This window comes from Equus asinus, chromosome 14 (assembly GCF_041296235.1).
Source record: "Equus asinus isolate D_3611 breed Donkey chromosome 14, EquAss-T2T_v2, whole genome shotgun sequence".
Lineage (NCBI taxonomy): Eukaryota > Metazoa > Chordata > Mammalia > Perissodactyla > Equidae > Equus > Equus asinus.
Genome location: NC_091803.1, coordinates 532,396 through 550,517, shown reverse-complemented (window position 1 = coordinate 550,517; position 18,122 = coordinate 532,396). Strand labels below are relative to the sequence as shown.

Sequence of the window (18,122 nt, the reverse complement as noted above, 5' to 3'; positions counted from 1 at the left end):
CACAGCCCTTTCGAACTCCCTCCCCTCCTCACTTCCAGCTCCTCCGTGCCCTCCTCCGCCTCCAGCTCTCTGGTCTAGAAGACCCTGCGCTTCTCTCTCTCCAGAGGAGCAGACGCCAGCACAGCTGCCTCAGCCTCCAGGACGGACGGACCCCACGACACACCCCATTCGCGCTTTCCCCTTCCTTCCCAACCCTGAAGCCCGCCCCACTTTCCAGAAGCCGGACTCGTCAGTCACCTCTCCGCTCTCCCACATCCTCGACTCTCGACGGCTCCTCACCATCCGCGTCCAGACGCACTCTCGTGTCTCCCCAGTTAACTATCAACCCACACAAGCCGGACTAGCCGCAGAGCCGCCCGGCTCCCTTGGCCCACTCCCCTCCACCCCGCCCGCCGATGCACCGGCCCGCTCCGGCCAGTGCCTCCCACGGGCGTGAACTCGCTGGCCGTGTCCCGGCGCTCGCCGTGCTTGGCCGGTCCCTCCTTCCCGAAGCCCTCTCTTCTTCTGCTCCTGTGCAGACACTGTGGATCCGGAGCAACAGCCGCTCCCCACCTTTCCCGCCTCACGGCTAAGCCAGCCTCCTACCAGGGGCTGAGAGGGTCAGACACCTGCCTCGGGCGCCCGCACCACCCGGGCTGTGGGTCGGGGCCCCTGAAGGCTTCGGGCCAGTCCCCCTGACACCGTGCCCAGGGGCTGCTCCTCCACCACATGGAGCTTCGGGACTTCCCAACGCCACCACCCCCAACACCACAGGAGCCGGGGAGCAGGGCTCATGCCGCCCCCAGCAGGGCGCCCCGCCACAGACAGGCGGCGCCCGGGGCCGCCCGACCCCGAGACCCGGCCGCCAGTTCCAGCACACACCGGGAGACTCCAGAGACCAGCCGCCGAGGAGAACAAGAGTCCTGCTCAGGCTGACGGGAAAAACGAGGCTCTGGGAAGCTGGAGCACTGCCTAAACATCTCACGTATGAAGTGGTTATTTTAAAGTACTGAGGGCTTTTCGCTGTGATGCTGGTCATTTTTGAAATCCATTATCTTTCAGACATTTGCTTCACAACAATGTGCTGGGGAGGGAGACGGAGACAAGCGCTGCCGACTGCCAGGGGCTCCCCGCGCTCCACAGAAAGGCGCTCTGACTGCGGGCGGGCGGGCGGGCGGGCGGGGTGACCAGGGCGCTGAGGCCCCGCGCGCTCGAGCGGCTCGGAGGAAGGCAGGCCGGCGAGCGGTCGCCACACACAGGAGGCGAAGCGGGCTTAGCAGGAAGAGGGGACGGGCCTGGAGGGACCACCAAGCGAGGACCACTCCTCCAGCGCCAGGCCCGGTGGCCGAGGGCTGTGGGGAAAGTGGGCCAGGGAGGCCCAGCCTCCGGGACGACCAGCGTCCACCGGAGCTGGAGGACGAACGTTTCGAAGGAGAGGTGGGGACGGAAGGGCACAGGGAGAGACCCTCCAGCCTGGGCCATGCGGCAGGGAACCCTCAGCGAGAGGGTCTGTCGCTCCCACTGCTGGCCCGCTGGGCCTCAGAGCTGTCAGCTCGCAGGCCCTCCTCCAGCCCCGCGGCCCCGCACTCTGCCGACCCGACCAGGCCACACAGACGACCAGACCGTGAAGCTCCACGCGTTCTCCTGTGAACTGGTGGCACTGCCGTGACCCTCTCTCCTTCTGCGCCCCCCCCCCCCGCCCCCGGCTGCCCTCGCCCTCGGCCTCACCCTCGCCTCCTCCTTCATCCCCAGCTCCTCCCATTCCCTCCCTACGCCTGCAGCCCACCCGGTCTGCGCCCGCCTCTGACACCCCACGCGCTGCAGCTCCTCCTGAGCACCAACCTGGCCACAGGCTCCCTGCCGGAACCGCCCCCTGGCCTCCCACTGCCCTCGGGCTCATGGGACCACAGCTGCCTGCCTGTCCTGCCTCGTCTCTCACCCCGACCATGTCCACCTGAAGGGGGCTGGGACCCCCGGGGACAACCGTGTCGCTTCCCCGATGCTGAGACCAGACACACACATTTCATAAATCCGTGTTGAAAATAGCTATAAAAGCTAACAATAAATTACCAAGAACAATTATTTGTATGCTCCACAACACAGAATAGGAATAGCTTTACTTGAGTTGGCCCACTCACCTGTTCTAAACACTACAGGACTTTTAACAAAACAGCCTGTTACTACAGAAAGTGCGACGTGATCTAGAATCGTGCATAAACTCAATCATTAAATGTGACATTTGACTAATGCTGTTAAAAAGTACTTTTCTTCAAATACCTTCCAATTTTCTTAAAGTTCCAATGGCGTTTTCACCCTTTAGAAGACAAGCCACTGAAAACAACCACACGCACACTTGCCTTGTGTGCCAGGGTGCAAAGGTGCCCAGATGCCCATCAAACCTGACGGACCTGGCCAGCGTTCTCCTCGGGCGCTCACCACCCTCTCACAGTCCCCAGCTGCATTTCAACCACCCTGTCTATCTGAGAGGGAACTAGAGATGCGAGGGGCAAGCAGCCACCGTGAAGACTTGAACTTCAAGATTCAGTATCACATCAGAAGACGGAGAAAAAGAGAAAACTTAGATCTGACAAAGCCTCGCTCCTGAACCTTGGGCTTCCTCCAAATTGTTTACGAGGCCTCCTCTCAAAGGCAAATCATTTTCCAGGATATGTCTGTTAACGTTCAAGCAGCCGGCCTTCAGGAGAAATCACAAACGCTAACCGTGACCACAGATTTACTCCTGAGACCACAGCCTCTGGGTGGAGTCAGAAACGGCAATTCGCCCACAGTGACTAACCACTGAGTCACCGGAACCGTCGTGCCGTTTCCATGTCAGCTCAGCAGGTTCACAAAGCTGCAGGCTACCGTGAAGTTCACAGACATCTTCACTCCCCAAACAGAACGTTCGGCTGCGAGGACCCCAAAGCTCCCGCCAACTCAGCCGCGTTCCCGCAGGGAAGAGGGCGCGCGCTCACCTGAGTGCATACGTGTAGCCAGTGTTCTCAGGCACACACTGAGGAGGCGTGTACATGTGGAGCCGAGAAAAGTCCATGTTCACGATCTCAAATCATACTGCAGAGGGTGGGGAGAAAGCAAGGCAGAGGTTAAACGGTTAGAAACACACAGCAGTCCTGCCCGTCGCAGCCGGCGCACGCTCCACGCTCTGGCCGGCTGAAACGCCACGGTCGAAACTTTAACCTAAGCTAGGACTCGCACTCTCTTGTTTGGCTTTTTTTAAACAAAGGAGACACGTTTTCTCATAGTTACCAGTCCAGGAACACTTCTGTTATGTTTGGTCCCTATAGCGATAGATCCATAAAGGCGACAGGGGAAGTTCTAGACCAACCGACTCACAATTATGAAAATTAGGGCACTTTCAAAAGAATACCGAAAGCAACTCAGAACCCTTTTTGAAAAGTATTTTTAACTTCCTGAAGGTGTCAAAATGTTCTCATTCTTCTGAAATAAGTTTACCCTGTTATTCACTAAAATAGAACTACTTCTCCTTCCAGGCAAGAAGCCCTCACGCACCTTCCTAGACAGCCAGAGTTTTCACAAGCACCTCAGAATCAGAAACTGCAGCGTGAGTAACAAAGCAGCTTAAGGCAATGTTTATACTTTTATTTTTCCCCAAAAGAAAACATTATTTTTAAATTAAAAAGTGTTGAGCATATTGTTTTTCAGGTTGTCATCTAGATTTCTTGGTAATGACTCAAACTTTCCTCTGGCTAAAAATATTCTCTCTCTCATACACACACACTCTCTCTCTTTCCAAAAAAAAAAAAAAAACGCTCTTCATAGTAGTAACGTGACCATAATCTGTTGTTGAAAAATCTAAGGAAGATAAAACTAAAGACCATCCTGGACAAACAAAAGACTGAATTTCTACTGAAATAGTGTAATCCTAGAATTTGTATGGAACCACAAAAGACCCCAAATAGCCAAGACAATCTTGAGAAAGAAGAACAAAGCTGGAGGTATCACACTCCCTGATTTCAAATGATACTACAAAGCTACAGTAACCAAAATATCAGGGCACTGGCAAAAAAACAGACGCACAGATCAGTGGAGCAGAACAGAGAGCCCAGAAATCAACCCAGGCATATATGGTCAGTTAAGTTACGACAAAGGAGCCAAGAACATACAATGAGGAAAGGACAGTCTCTTCAACAAATAGTGCTGGCAAAACGGGACAGCCACATGCAAAAGAATGACACCGGACAGCTGCCTTACACCACACACAAAAATGAACGCTAAATGGACTAACCACTTGAACGTGGAACCATGGACCTCCTAGAAGAAGACCTGGAACCACGAAACTCCTAGAAGAAAACACAGGCAGAAGCTCCTTGATACACGTCTTGGTGATGGTTTTTTGTATCTGACACTAAAGGCAAATCGATCAAAAGCAAAAATAAACAAGTGGGACTACGTCAGACTAAAAGCTCCTGCGCAACAAAGGAAACCATCAACAAGATGAAAAGGCAACCTACCAAATGGGAGAAGATAACTGCAAATTACACACAGTCACGCCTTGCTTAATGTTGGGGATCATCTGGTACGTTTGAGAAGGGTGTCGGGCGATTCTGTGGTGGTGTGAACATCACAGAGTGTATTCACACAAACCTCAATGGGGTAGCCCCCTACACGCCTGGGCTATGTGGTACTATCTTATGGGACCACCGTCATCTGTGTGGTCCGTTCTTGACTGAAATGTCGTTGTGCAGCACATGACTATACCTGATAAGGGGATAATATCCAAAATATATAAAGAACTCATACAAGTCAATAGCAAACAAACAATCAGATTAAAAAATGAGCAGGAGATCTGAATAGACATTTTTCCAAGGAAGATATACAGATGGCCAATGGGCACATAAAAAGACCCTCAACATTACTAGTCATCAGGGAAATGCAAATCAAAACCACAATGAGACACCCCTCACACCTGTTAGGATGGCTATTATAACCAAGACAAAAAATAACAAATGTTGGAGAGGGTGTGGAGAAAAGGGAACCCTCGTACCCCATCGGTGGGAATGCAAACTGGTGCAGCCACTATGGAAAACCATATGGAGGGTGCTCAAAAAATCAAAAACACAACTACCATATGATCCAGCTATCCCACTTCTGGGTTTATCTGAAGAAAATGAAAACACTGATTTGAAAAGATATATGCACTTCCATGTTCACTGTAGCATTGTTTACAATAGCCAAGACATGGAAACGTTCACCAATGGATGAATGGGTAAAGAAGCTGTGGTATAAACACACACACACAGGAATATTATTCAGCCATAAAAAAGAAGGAAATCTTGCCATTCACAACAACATGGGTGGACCTCAAGGGCATTGTGCTAAGTGAAATAAGTCAGACAGAGAAAGACAAATACCAGATGATCTCTCTTATAGGTAGAATGTAAATAAATAAACAAAACCAAACTCATACATACAGTAAACAGATTGTTGGTTGCCAGAGGCAGGGGTGGGGCGGTGAAAATGGGTGAACTGTTTGTTTTTTTAGGTTTAAACAAATTGAATTAAAAAAATAGGAATTAGGGGCCAGCCCGGTGGCACAGCAGTTAAGTGCACATGTTCCACTTCAGTGGCCCGGGGTTCACTGGTTCGGATCCCGGGTGCAGACATGGCACCGCTTGGCAAACCATGCTGTGGCAGGCGTCCCACATATAAAGTAGACGAACATGGGCATGGATGTTAGCTCAGGGCCAGTCTTCCTCAGCAAAAAGAGGAGGATTGGCAGCAGTTAGCTCAGGGCTAATCTTCCTCAAAATAAATAAATAAATAAATAAATAAAATGACTGATTTCTATAAGCTAAGACAAAAGTACTTTAATTCATACCATTTTCTTTGAAATAGTCCAAATACTCTTTAAAAGATTAAGTACTCATAGAAATAAACATCACTGTTCATATATAACAATTTTACTGTACCTACTAATTTCAACAAACACCACAAAACTCCTGCATTTTAAAAAACATTTCAATTCTTCTCAAGGACCTGGCACACGCAGAACAGACACCCAACAAACACAATCCATTCTTATTGGCATTGTACTAACATACACAAACTTTCTGCAAGTAAAATTAACTTTGATCTTTTTAATCCGAGTATTTGTTCAATACCTGTTTCACGGCCTCCAACTCCCTTTTGTCTACTCTCACCACCAGTACAGGTACAATGGCACAGACGCTGAAGAAGAGAACAGAGGAGGAAGGGGAGGAGGAGCAGCAGGAGGAGGGGGAGCAGGAACGGAGGAGGAGGCAGTGGAGGAGCAGGAGGGGGAGGAAGAGGAACAGGAGGAGGAGCAGGGGGAGGGGGAGCAGGAAGGAGAAAGATGGGGAGCAGGAGGAGGAGGTGGGGGAGCTGGAGGAGAAGCAGCAGGAGGATGGCCTTAGCTGCCCTGGGGCTGGCTCGGCAGTGTCCTTCTCTCCCTACAGCCACACAGCGTTCCTCCCAGCTCCAGCAGCAGGGCCAGGCCTGTTCCCACCTTCACTGCGCAACCAGAGCCACACCCCAGCAGCAGTGTAACAATGGCTTCTGACTTCGCTCATGTTTGGTAACAGCTCACTAAGCAACCAAAATGCCAGAGTGAGTAACAATATTAATACCCCATCATTGTTCTCATCCTCTAGAGTGCATAATTTTTTTATTTCCTATTAGTTACTCACTGACTAACAAAACCCAAACTTCCAGCTTCATTTCCAAAGTGACCTTTCACTTTCCTCTTTCACCATACCTGCATTACTGACCATTACTAAATCCAGGTTAAAGCTGTTACAGTCTCTGCTCACGAACTTCCACCAACTTCTCTAATACTGAATTGGTATTCAACGTGTACTCAGTGAAGTGGGTATTTCTCGGATCAGTTTACAGGAAGCATGTGATAACCGAGTGAATGGCAGATGCCCAAAAGCCAAATACTTCAGCATGCGCTTAAAAGATCGTGACCATGCCATAGGGACACTGGAGCGCCCAGCTAAGCACTCAACGGAGTCCTACAGATTTGGGCTCAAATCCCAGCTGTGCCCACTCGCTGACTGCCCTGAGGCAGCTCCTGAGGGCGGGAAGCTCCGTGAAGCAGGCCAGGGGCAGGGCTGCAGGCCAGGGGACAGAGAGCGTCACAGGAAGTCCCGCCCAGGACTCAGCAGGGAGGAGAGGTTACAAAGCCCAGTGAGGAGCAAGAACAGAAACTTACAGCGCTTTTATTTGAAAAAGTTACATTCCTATGTTCTCACATTTGGTTAATTTCTAATGCATAACAAACGGTGTTTTCGAAAGCTATCGAAGGTGCATGACCAGCTATAACCACATTTGCCAAACTGGTTCTTCCAATCAATGAGACACATGACAAAGCCGGGCCCCACAGCCTCCAGTCGGGTGTACCCCAGGCCTTATGCCTCAATTCAAAGTGACAACTTCTTGTCTCTGAAATAAAATTCCATCAAAGAAGCAAGCGCAGCTACTGGCCGTCAGTCCAATTTCCTAGGCATGACAATCACAGGCATGACAGGGTTACAGCAGAGTGGCCAAGGAAAAGATCCTACAGGTGACAGCACAGAGGCACAAGCTGAGTAACAGAAACAGCAGTAGATTTTTGGTAAAATATTTTATGAGAGGACCTACAACTGTAATAAAATGCCCAAAGATAACGCCATCAGGAGGGCACCCGTGTGGACAGACAGCACTCCCGGGCAGCGGCTCTGGAGGAAAGGAAGATGGGAGATGGCAGCGGAGGGGCAGACCACACATCACCATGACCACAGTTCAGCAGCACGACAGAGGAAGGGGAGGGTGTGACCGCACGCCCTCGCTTTCTCCTACTCATTCTGATCTCACTCTGCAACCCCAGGAATTCTACGTTACGTTCTCCAGCGAAACACCTCTAAGTACAAAACCATCAGCGACTCCGGCCCAGCTTCATCGGACCTGCGGCCCAGGTAAGTGCCATTTTGGCCATTGCTTACTCTGCAGCCCAGAAAACCACCTCTCCCTGGAGAAGGGCAAGAGGACCACACTCACGCAGAGCAGAGCCCGTGAAGAAGCAGGTGGACGCAGAGGCAACCAAGCTCCACCCAGCATCTCAGAGCCCCTCCTCCTGTCCGTCTGCGGCAGACCGGCTTGCACGCCGTGACGGCTAACGCTGCTGGGATTCAGCTCACGACCTCTCCACACCGGGTCCTCCCCATCAACCCTGCTCTCTCATTCCTTCCCCTCCTCTTCCTCCTCCCTTAACAGATCACGACATGCATTCAGAGCACTTTAAAATTAATCTTCAGTTCCCTCCACAAAATGTGAGCATTAAATAAAATCATAGGACTAAATAAAGTAACAAAAAAGGATTAAATGAAATGATGCCGCGAGGCAGTGCCTGGCACACTACACGCAAATGTGAGCTTTAGTTATTCTGTGGAATAGAGTTACACGGCCTGAGGTTAACACTTCTAAAAACCAGACTTCTTTTTCCTTCTGGGCTAGCAATCCCCGACGTGAAGATCCACTCACCCCTGGCCCAAATAAGAGGCAAAGCCCCCCGGGCAGCTTGGAGCTGACGGGCCAGAAGGCCAGTTCCAGCCCTCTCTCGGCAGATCCGACCCAGCAGCACACACGCGATTTCGATACTAGTCCTGCTGATAACTACCGTGAGCGCTGAGCGTTCTCAAAATGCTGTTCCCAGGCTCCACTTACACCCCGCTAATTAAAGCCCACATGTAACAGGAGAGGCTCCTGTTCGTCCCAGGCCTGGGGCGCCCTGCCACCGCCCGCCTGAGGCTGGGAGACCTCGTCGTCATTCATAGCCCACAGGACTGAAACAGTAAGTATAGAAGTGGACTGAAAACGTTTTCAGTGGCATCAGAACAGCCTGGAAAGAATCCGAAGTCAACATTCTGCAACCAGATGTGTCACAAAGGGGCCCTGTCCAGGCTCCACTGTCCTCATTTTCTAGTCCCTTCCAGGCCACTCCCTCCCTTCCCCTGAAAGTGCTACGACCTCGTCACAGGCCCCCTTCCCTGTGAGTGCCCTGGACTGGTCCCCACCTCCACACCGCTCGCTGCACGCAGGAAGGGGCTCATGGCAGGCCCAGCTCCAGGCGCAGGCAGGACCCTCCCTGAGTGCACAGGGGATGCGAGCCCCACGGTGCACGAGGGGGCCCTCCCCCTGCCCCCGTAAGAGAGGGCTGCTTTAGGATGACAGCTTTCGAGTGGAGCTGCCAGTCCCAATAGGGAAAAAGCACGCACCTCAGGAGACGGTGGGCCAAAGGGACATCATCAAGTGGAAAAGAAAACACTCTTGCTATAAATCACCCAAGTGTCTCCTTTTATCTTGTTTTCACTAGTGGCTAAGAGAACACGAAAGCTAGATGCACAGGCAAATGGAGAGGGCCTCTGTTTAGGTCACAAACTGGCTTCAAAACTAAGGAATTAAGTCGGTGTGTTTACAAACATGCGCGTCCCCAGCAAGGCTTCTTAAGCCACACTGGCTTCCTCCTCCAAGGCCCTCACCTTCTCCAACACACTCTGAAATGTTCCCATCACACGCAAGAGAGGAAGACACACACTCAGCTTTTGTTCTTGAAAGCTTCGGTCAGAATGGATTTTGGTTCTAGCCCTACATATAACTCGAATGTCTGCTGTTTAGAAGGTCTGTGCTAATCCAGTAACAATCTAGAAAATGAGCCTGAAAATTCTCAAAAATTACAAGTCACACAGGGTTGAAAATTGTGCTCCAGGTGAATGGCAAAACCAAAGGAACAGAATAAAATGGTTCTGACATAAAATCAGCACATTTTCTTAGGAAATGCTACCAGTTGTAAAGAAAAACTGGAAAAAGGCAAACTTTCCAAAGGTTGGCAGCACGTCCTTGCATCACTACAGACCACAAGTACCATCATCTAGCAGACAACCCTTTGTCACAGACAACGCACAAGGCAATCGAATTTGCTCCAAAGGCACTGTTATAAAGATCAGCGAGCTCCCCATCGGGCCTGCCCCGAGCCGACCAGTCACCAACCACGTGGAGTCGGGCGAAAGGCAAGTCCAGGCCGAAGCCGGCTGCCGTGTCTTTCCGAGAGAAACCCTGGCAACAGGCCCCTGCAGAGCGGTCTCGTGCCCCAGCCTAACGGCTCCCCCCTACCCAGACGACAGTCAGACCCTGTGGCTCTCCTCCGCAACCCGTCCACAGGGACAGCAGCCATCCCAGGGGACGCAGCAGACGGGACCCTCCTCCCAGCTCTGGGCGCAGCTCCAGACACTGCCACCTGCCTCAAGTGTCGACTCAGAGGGGCGTTCTGAGCTGGCAGCACAGGCTCCGACTGCAGGCCGCAGACCCACAGTGGCCCTCGGCCTCCAGGCCTCAGCAGGTCCAGCCAGCAGTGGGCACTCAGCTGGCCGGCCCATCCTGCAAGGACCTTCCAGAGAGGCACCGCGGGGCATGTGCGAACACGCAAACACACACACACACACACACACACACACACACACACACACACTTGTTCTAACCTATCCTCACCAATCCTTAATCAGTACTAAATCTTAACATAATTACTGTGCTCAGTTCTTAATCCTGTTAAAATTAAATAACGTAGAGACTAATAAAAACATTAGTGATTTTACCTATAGATTAAAAAAAATCATAAATTGGGTTAGAAATTCCAAAGATCATGTTCCTGTAATTACTTCTACAGCATAATAAACAGCAATTGGTCTCACATCTCTATTTTCATTTCATTCCTTTTTTTTTTTTTTTTTTTTGCTGAGGAAGATTCGCCCTGAGCTAACATCTGCTGCCAATCTTCCTCTTTTTGTATGTGGGCTGCTGCCACAGTGTGGCTGCTGACAGACAAGTGGTCTAGGTCCACGCCCGGGAACCCGCACTTGGGCTGCCGAGGCAGGGCGCACCGAACCTGCCCCAGGCAACCGGGCTGGCCTCTATTTTCACTTTAAAGAAGCAAAACAACGTTTAGGAGAAACTACGATTTATACTGAGTGAGAATCTCTAAAAATGAGCTGATTATTTAAAACAGCAAATCAGAAACAAACGACTACAACCTAAAAATATCTGAAAGAGCTTTAGATCACTACGTGGGTTATATCTACACTTGAATATATGTTTTTAAAACTTCTGGAAAAACGCCACACTAAATTTAATCGCAAATTCTAGAGAATGGGACTTCTCCCCATCTGTGTTGTTTGAAATTTTCTTTAAAGAGAAGGTATTGGTGTTATAATTTAAACAATGAATCCAATAAATATTATTTTCACAAAAAACAAAGTCTGACCCTCATCTGTGAAGCGGTGTGGGGCGGCCAGAGCCCGGTTCCTCGCGCCCCTGTGCGTCCTCCACTGTGAGAACTCAGGACTCTCACCAGGAACACGCGGCCCCAGCCCTCAGTGTTGCTGGAGGCCACACCCGCTGCCCAGCACTGCCCGGCACGGGTGAGAACGCTCAGCAAAGTCAGCTGTCAGCAGCAGCAACTCTGCACTCAGACAGCTTCTGGCCACGACGTGATGTTTCTTTCCTTTCTTTGGAAATGATGAAATAACAGGAAGAGGTGTAGGCTAGATGGGTTTGTTTACCTAAGAAAACAGCGCTGAGTTTTAGGGAAAATAACCACCTCTCTGAAGACACACGACCACAAGCTCACATCCCCCAAGGATGAGCTCCAGACCCTTCAACAAAAACTCCACTTCCTCTGATGGCGATGTTTGTCACGGTGTTCCAGCAAAAGTCCAAAACCAAACTACTTATTTCCTACACGTTCTGAAAGGGTCCATGTCTCAGACCACAAAAAGCATCGACACCGTGGCTGCACTTGCTTCACACCTGGAGCACACTGCGTCGCCTCACAACCAGTGCGCTTGGGATGCCCACAGCGCTGTCTCTCCTGGGAAGAGCTCGCCCACGGCAAGGGCCTTCACACGGCGCTGCCGGGCAGGGATCCCTGGGGCTCCCACACCCAACACTGCTCCTCCTAAGGCCACGCGTGCCTGACTTTGCAGGGCCACTCTGACGGGTGAAGCAGGCAGCTGTCCACCTCATCCCACGGGGAGGCTCCTTATCTCTCTGTTTACGGGTGTGAACTGTCTGCACATCGGACACGCCTGGGGTGCCCTGTCTGTCACTGGTCTTTCCTGACTCTCCCATTGCCTTCCCTGACCCCAGAGCAGACGACAGTCCCGCCTGCGATGGATTCCATTCCTCCTACTGATCTGACTTCTACACTCGAGTCATTTTTATCTAATCCATCTGGGAGTCCTCTGTATACGGAGAGGAGGCATCTGACTACTTCCCAGGGGACACTTCTGCCTGGATCGTCCACAGGGACCTCTAGTCAACGCGTCCCAATCGGCCGTCAGTTGGCTCCTCCCTCAGCCAGCAGCGCCCTCCTTCCGGTGGGCACCCTCCTCACTCCCACTCGCTACTGCACCCTCTCTGCTGGCTTCCTGCAAACGCCCTGACTAGTTTCTCTCTCTCCAACCTTGCCCCCTCAAGCCAGAAAACTGTCGGAACGGCCCATCTACAAGGAGATCTGGCCCTCTCACCCCCTTCAGGCCCAACCGTGGCTCCCCAGCACCCACAGAGAAGACCCAAGACCCTGATTGGACCAGGCCTCCTTCCAAACGCCGCCTTCCCGCTCGTCTCCAGGGCCCCACAGCTTCACTGAGAACCAGCTCGGGCAATGCTCTCCCCCACCATCTACACGCTGCCCCGTGCTCTTCACTTGTCAGCAACGCCCTCCCCCCCCCATCTACACGCTGCCCCGTGCTCTTCACTTGTCAGCAACGCTCTCCCCCCCCATCTATACACTGCCCCGTGCTCTTCACTTGTCAGCAACGCCCTCCCCCCCATCTACACGCTGCCCCGTGCTCTTCACTTGTCAGCAACGCCCTCCCCCCCCATCTACACGCTGCCCCGTGCTCTTCACTTGTCAGCAACGCTCTCCCCCCCCATCTACACGCTGCCCCGTGCTCTTCACTTGTCAGCAACGCCCTCCTGATTCCCCATCCCCAGCCCCTTGGTCTCCTTCCACCCCAAACACTCCTGGCTGACTTCTCCTCATCCTCAGGATTCAACTAGGTACCACCTCCAGGAAGCGCTCCTGGACCCCCAACCCCCACATCCAAGTTAGGTGCCAGTCTTAGTGCTCGCCGGTGTCCGTCACTTAACACAAATTGTACTAATTATGTAGGAACGAGTCTTTCTCTGCAGCTAGACCCCAAGCTCTCTGAGAGCAGGAAGCTCACTTGCAGCACAAACGAACACTGTGCGGGCGCCCACAAAAGCAGGGGTCTCAGCGCTGTGCACGCTGCCTGCTTTGCCATGAAGCTGAAAACACCCTTGTGCTCCCCGCATCACCCTCTGGGCCCATCTGACTACGCCTTGGAGAAACCACGCCCCACGTGCTACAAACCATGAGGGGCACGAAGGGGGCAGTGTCAGGGCCTCCCGACTCTTCCTCGAGTCACCTAATCAGAACAGTCGTGCCAACTGTTTCAACTTCCGAGCACACCTGGGAATGACACCTGGACAGCAATGATGGAATTTCACTTGTACCATAAATGCAAACAGTCAATCCACACCATTTCTCAGTCCCCCTAATGCTCTGTCCTCCAAATGCGAAGCACCAGGCTAAAGCGAGCACTTTCCAGGACTGAGAGGTTTGCAGCATAAACCGCGAGAAAAGAAACCGCCAAACTGATCTGTTTTTCACATTCCAATGACATTAATTAAAGATCAGACACAGCCAACAGAACGACTGAGGCCGACGCAGCAGGACGCACAGCTCTGCTCTCAGGCCGCCAGGCCCGGGAGGGAGTCTCCACCCCGCGGAGCCACTGGCCCGCACTTGATTGCCTCCCCACGGCTCACTTCACTCTGCACAAACGTCAGTCAGCATCTGTCACACAGTTCTTATCTCCAAGCTAAAACTCACACCAATGACCATTCCGTGTCCCTGTGCAACTGAAGGAAAAGCGAAGGCCAGCCAACCAGCGAGCACAAGCAGACAGGATTCAGGCTGCGAAACTGACGCGGCAAACGGGCCTGACGACCCGGCGGCGACTACAGCACACGACTGTGACAGAGAGCCCCGCACGGGCGACATCACGTCCCTATTTCTCATCGTCAACCCTAAGTGAATTCCGGACCAACGGAAGTAAACGGTTTCAAACACAGATCCAGCAGGTCTGGCCTCCCTTTCCTGAAAATCCGGCGGAGACGCAGTCCAGAAGAGCAACGAGCTCTAAATCGTGGAGCGAGAGGAAGAAGAAAGTGAGAGTTTTCAATCAACTAAACAGTCCCGCGAGGCTCCTGCCGGCCGCAACGAGCGCAAGCACCCAACTGAAGCACGTGCAGCACCACGCTGAGCCCGCCGTCACTTGTGCTCGGCCACCTCTCTGTCCTGTCCCCACTGCCCTGGGAGCCCAGACGCGGGCGCCCCCTGTGTGACGGGGTCCGGGCCGCTGAGCCTCACTCAGCAGGGGCCTTGTGAGCACGGCGAGCCTGGGCCCCAGCCCCACTCTGAGCTATCGAGGTGACAAGGAGTGTGACGCGAAGGGCAGCGGCATCCGGAGTCATGATGTCTCCTACCAAAATGTGGCCTGGCGTGTACTGCAAGCAAATTCAAACCAGCTCTGTCCTCAGAATCTGGAGACCACTGGTCGTCATAAATTCAGGACCAAGAACAATGGTTAGAGAAGACACTTCATCGAACACCAGCTTTCTCTGAAAATAGGTCACCCAGGAATTTCCCGTTAAAAATGGTGTATTGAACACAGACGTCAATTTCCACTGTCCTCCAGACAACCTCTTAAAAAGGGCTTTTTTAAAGGCATATATCCACGAGGACAAAACAAAAGGGAGAAAAGACAATAGCAAGAACTTGGAAGCTAGAAAGCAAATGGATGAATGAAAGCTCGCAACGAGGAACACTGAGAAACAGCCCAGTTTCACTATGGATCCCCAAAGGCTTAAGAGCGGCACCTGTGTACACTTTGAAGCAAGGATGTAGGATGGAACAAAAATTCAAGAGGAACCAAATGCTCAGAGTCTGTTTAAGAAACAGGCAGGGGCCGGCCCAGTGGCGCAGCAGTTAAGTTCACACGTTCCGCTTCAGTAGCCTGGGGTTTGCTGGTTAGGATCCCGGGTGCAGACATGGCACCGCTTGGCACGCCATGCTGTGGTAGGCGTCCCACATATAAAGCAGAGGAAGATGGGCACGGATGTGAGCTCAGGGCCAGTCTTCCTCAGCAAAAAGAGGAGGATTCGCAGCAGATGTTAGCTCAGGGCTAATCTTCCTCAAAAAAAAAAAAAAAAACAGAAAAGAAACAGGCAAAACCACGCGATCATCTCAATTGGCGCAGGAGCAGCACTTGTCAAAATCTACTATCTTTCACAATGAAAACATTCAGCAAACCAGGAACAGAGGGGAACTTTCTCACCCCATAAAGGGCATTTACTAAAACCCACAGCTACCATTGCACCCAGTGGTGAAGGACCGGAAGGTGTCCCCTAAGATCAGGAACAAGACAAGGAGGCCCACCCTCCCCATGGCTACTCAAGGTTGTATGGAATCCTAGCCATGGCAGCCAGGCAAGAACAAGAAATAAAAGGCATCCACGCTGGAAAGGGAGAAGTAAAGAGACTTCGATTCACCAATGACACCATCTCATATAGAGGAAATCCTGAAGAACTCACAAAACACTGAAAGCTGATAAACAAATTGAGCTAAGTTGCAGGATACAAGATCAACACACAAGAATGAGTTGTTTCTTTACACCCATAAACAACCTGAAAATGAAATTAAGAAAACAATTCCTCTTACAATAGCATCAAAAAGAATAACAAATTTAGGAATAAATTTAACCAAAGACATGCAAAACTGGCACACTGAAAACACTGCGGAGAGGAATGAAAGAAGAAAACCCATGGATGGAAAGATCCCCTGTCCACAGGCAGGGAGCCTGTACTGTGAATGTGGCAGCCTCCCCTCAGTGAGCTACCGACTCAGGGCAATCGCCATCAAAATCCCAAGGGCCCTTTTTGCAGATATGGTAAAGCTAACCCTTAAATTCACATGGAAGTGCAATGGATGCCACACAGCCAAAAACAGCCTTGAAAAAGAACAACAAAGTTGGAAAACTCACAGTTCTCGATTTCAAAACTTATTAAAACAGTGTGTTACCGGCACAGGATAGACATACAGACTGAGAATACAACTAAGAGTCCAGAAATAAACCCACACATCTATGGTCAACTGATTTTCTACAAGGGAGCCAAGACAATTCAATACAGAAAAAATACTCTCTTCAACAACAGCTGGACAACCGGACAGCCACACGCAAGAGCGTGACGTCGGACCCACACCTCACACCATCTACAAAATGAGCTCGAAATGCATCAAAGACCTAAACACAAGAGCGTGACGCTGGACCCGCACCTCACACCATCTACAAAATGAGCTCAAAATGCATCAAAGACCTAAACACAAGAGCGTGACGTCGGACCCGCACCTCACACCATCTACAAAATGAGCTCGAAATGCATCAAAGACCTAAACACAAGAGCGTGACGTCGGACCCGCACCTCACACCATCTACAAAATGAGCTCAAAATGCATCAAAGACCTAAACACAAGAGCGTGACGTCGGACCCGCACCTCACACCATCTACAAAATGAGCTCAAAATGCATCAAAGACCTAAACACAAGAGCTAAAACTATAACTCTTAGATGTAAATATAGGGGTGAATCTTCACGACCTTGGACTTGGTGATGGTTTCTTAGATACAACACCCAAAGCATGAGCAACAAAGGAAAAACAGATAAACTGGAGCTCATAAAAGTTAACACCTTTGTGCATCAATGGACACAAGAGAGTGAAGGGGCTGGCCCTGTGGCATAGTGGTTAAGTTCGGCGTCCTCCGCTTTGATGGCCCAGGTTTATGGGTTTGGATCACAGGCGAGGACCTACACCACTCGTCAGCCATGCTGTGGCTGCGTCCCACATACGAAACAGAGCAAGACTGGCACAGATGTTAGCTCAAGGACAATCTTCCTCAGCAAAAAAAAAGTGAAGAGAGCTCAAAGAGTGGAAGAAAGTATATGCAAATCATGTATCTGAAAAGGGTCTGGTATCCAGAATGTATAAAGAACTCTCACAACTCAACAAAAAGACAAATAACCCAACTTAAAAATGGGCAGAGGACTTGAACAGACATTTCTCCAAATATGATAAGATAGGAAGCACAAGAAAACATGTTCACCATCATTAGCCACGAGGGAAATGCAAATCAAAATCAAAATGAGATAGCACTTCACACCCACTAGGATGGCCGTAATAAAAAACAAATAATGGAAAATAACAAGTGTTGGAGAGGGTGTGAAGAAACTGGAACCCTTGCACACTGCTGGTAGGAATGTAAAAGACTGCAGCCACTGTGGACAACAATTCCTCTTTAAGGTAAATATATGGTCATCATAGGACCCAGCAGTTCCACGCCTGGGTACAGACCCAAAGCACTGAACAGGCGCTCAAACGGAAACCTGTACACAAATGCGCATCGCAGCACTGTTCACTCAAACGTCCACCGACAGATGAAGGGGCAAGCAAACTGTGGTCCAAGCACACAATGGAATACAACTCAGCCACGAAAAGGAACGAAGTGCTGATACACACGGCAACACAGATGAACCTCGAAAACATGACGCTCAGTGAGAGAAGCCAGACACTGAAGGTCAAAGACTGTACGAATCCATTTATGTAAAAACCCAGAAGAGGCAAATTCAGAGAGACAGAAAGTAGACTAGTGGCTGCCAGAGGCTGGGCGCCGTGGATAACGGGGAGTGACTGCTAATAGGCACAGGGTTTCCATCTGGGGCGATGAAGAAGTTCTGTGTTGGTGGTTGCGCAGCACTGTGTGCGTACATGACGCCCTGAACTGTACAGGTTAGCATGGTAAACTCTGTGTGCTTCACCACAGCAAAAAAAGCAGCTAGCCACGAGCACCCACCCCCTCCTGCCCGCTCCCCACAAAGACTGGAGGACAAAACCGAGGTTCTCTAGACCACAGGATAAGAGGAACAGTGGCGCCCCGCACGCCCCCTGGCCTGTTTCCTTACTAACTG

At 51.0% G+C, this 18,122-nt stretch overlaps 1 protein-coding gene across 29 annotated transcripts in view; it reads right to left on the bottom strand.

The window, feature by feature from the left end:
• SUN1 (Sad1 and UNC84 domain containing 1) overlaps positions 1-18,122 on the bottom strand; it is a 55,774-nt gene that overhangs the window by 34,614 nt on the left and 3,038 nt on the right. For 7 of the 29 annotated variants that reach the window (XM_044746630.2, XM_070484028.1, XM_044746635.2 and 4 more), the window contains exon 2: positions 2,955-3,051. The exons of 5 other annotated variants lie outside the window; for them this stretch is intronic. In XM_044746630.2, the coding sequence (XP_044602565.1) occupies positions 2,955-3,031 (77 nt within the window). In that variant the 5' untranslated portion in view covers positions 3,032-3,051. Of the gene's footprint in view, positions 1-2,954; positions 3,052-4,246; positions 4,302-6,122; positions 6,465-6,736; positions 6,825-8,502; positions 8,643-18,122 lie in introns of those variants that run through there. 17 more of the 29 variants (XM_070484029.1, XM_070484038.1, XM_070484034.1 and 14 more) reach the window with 12 other exon arrangements.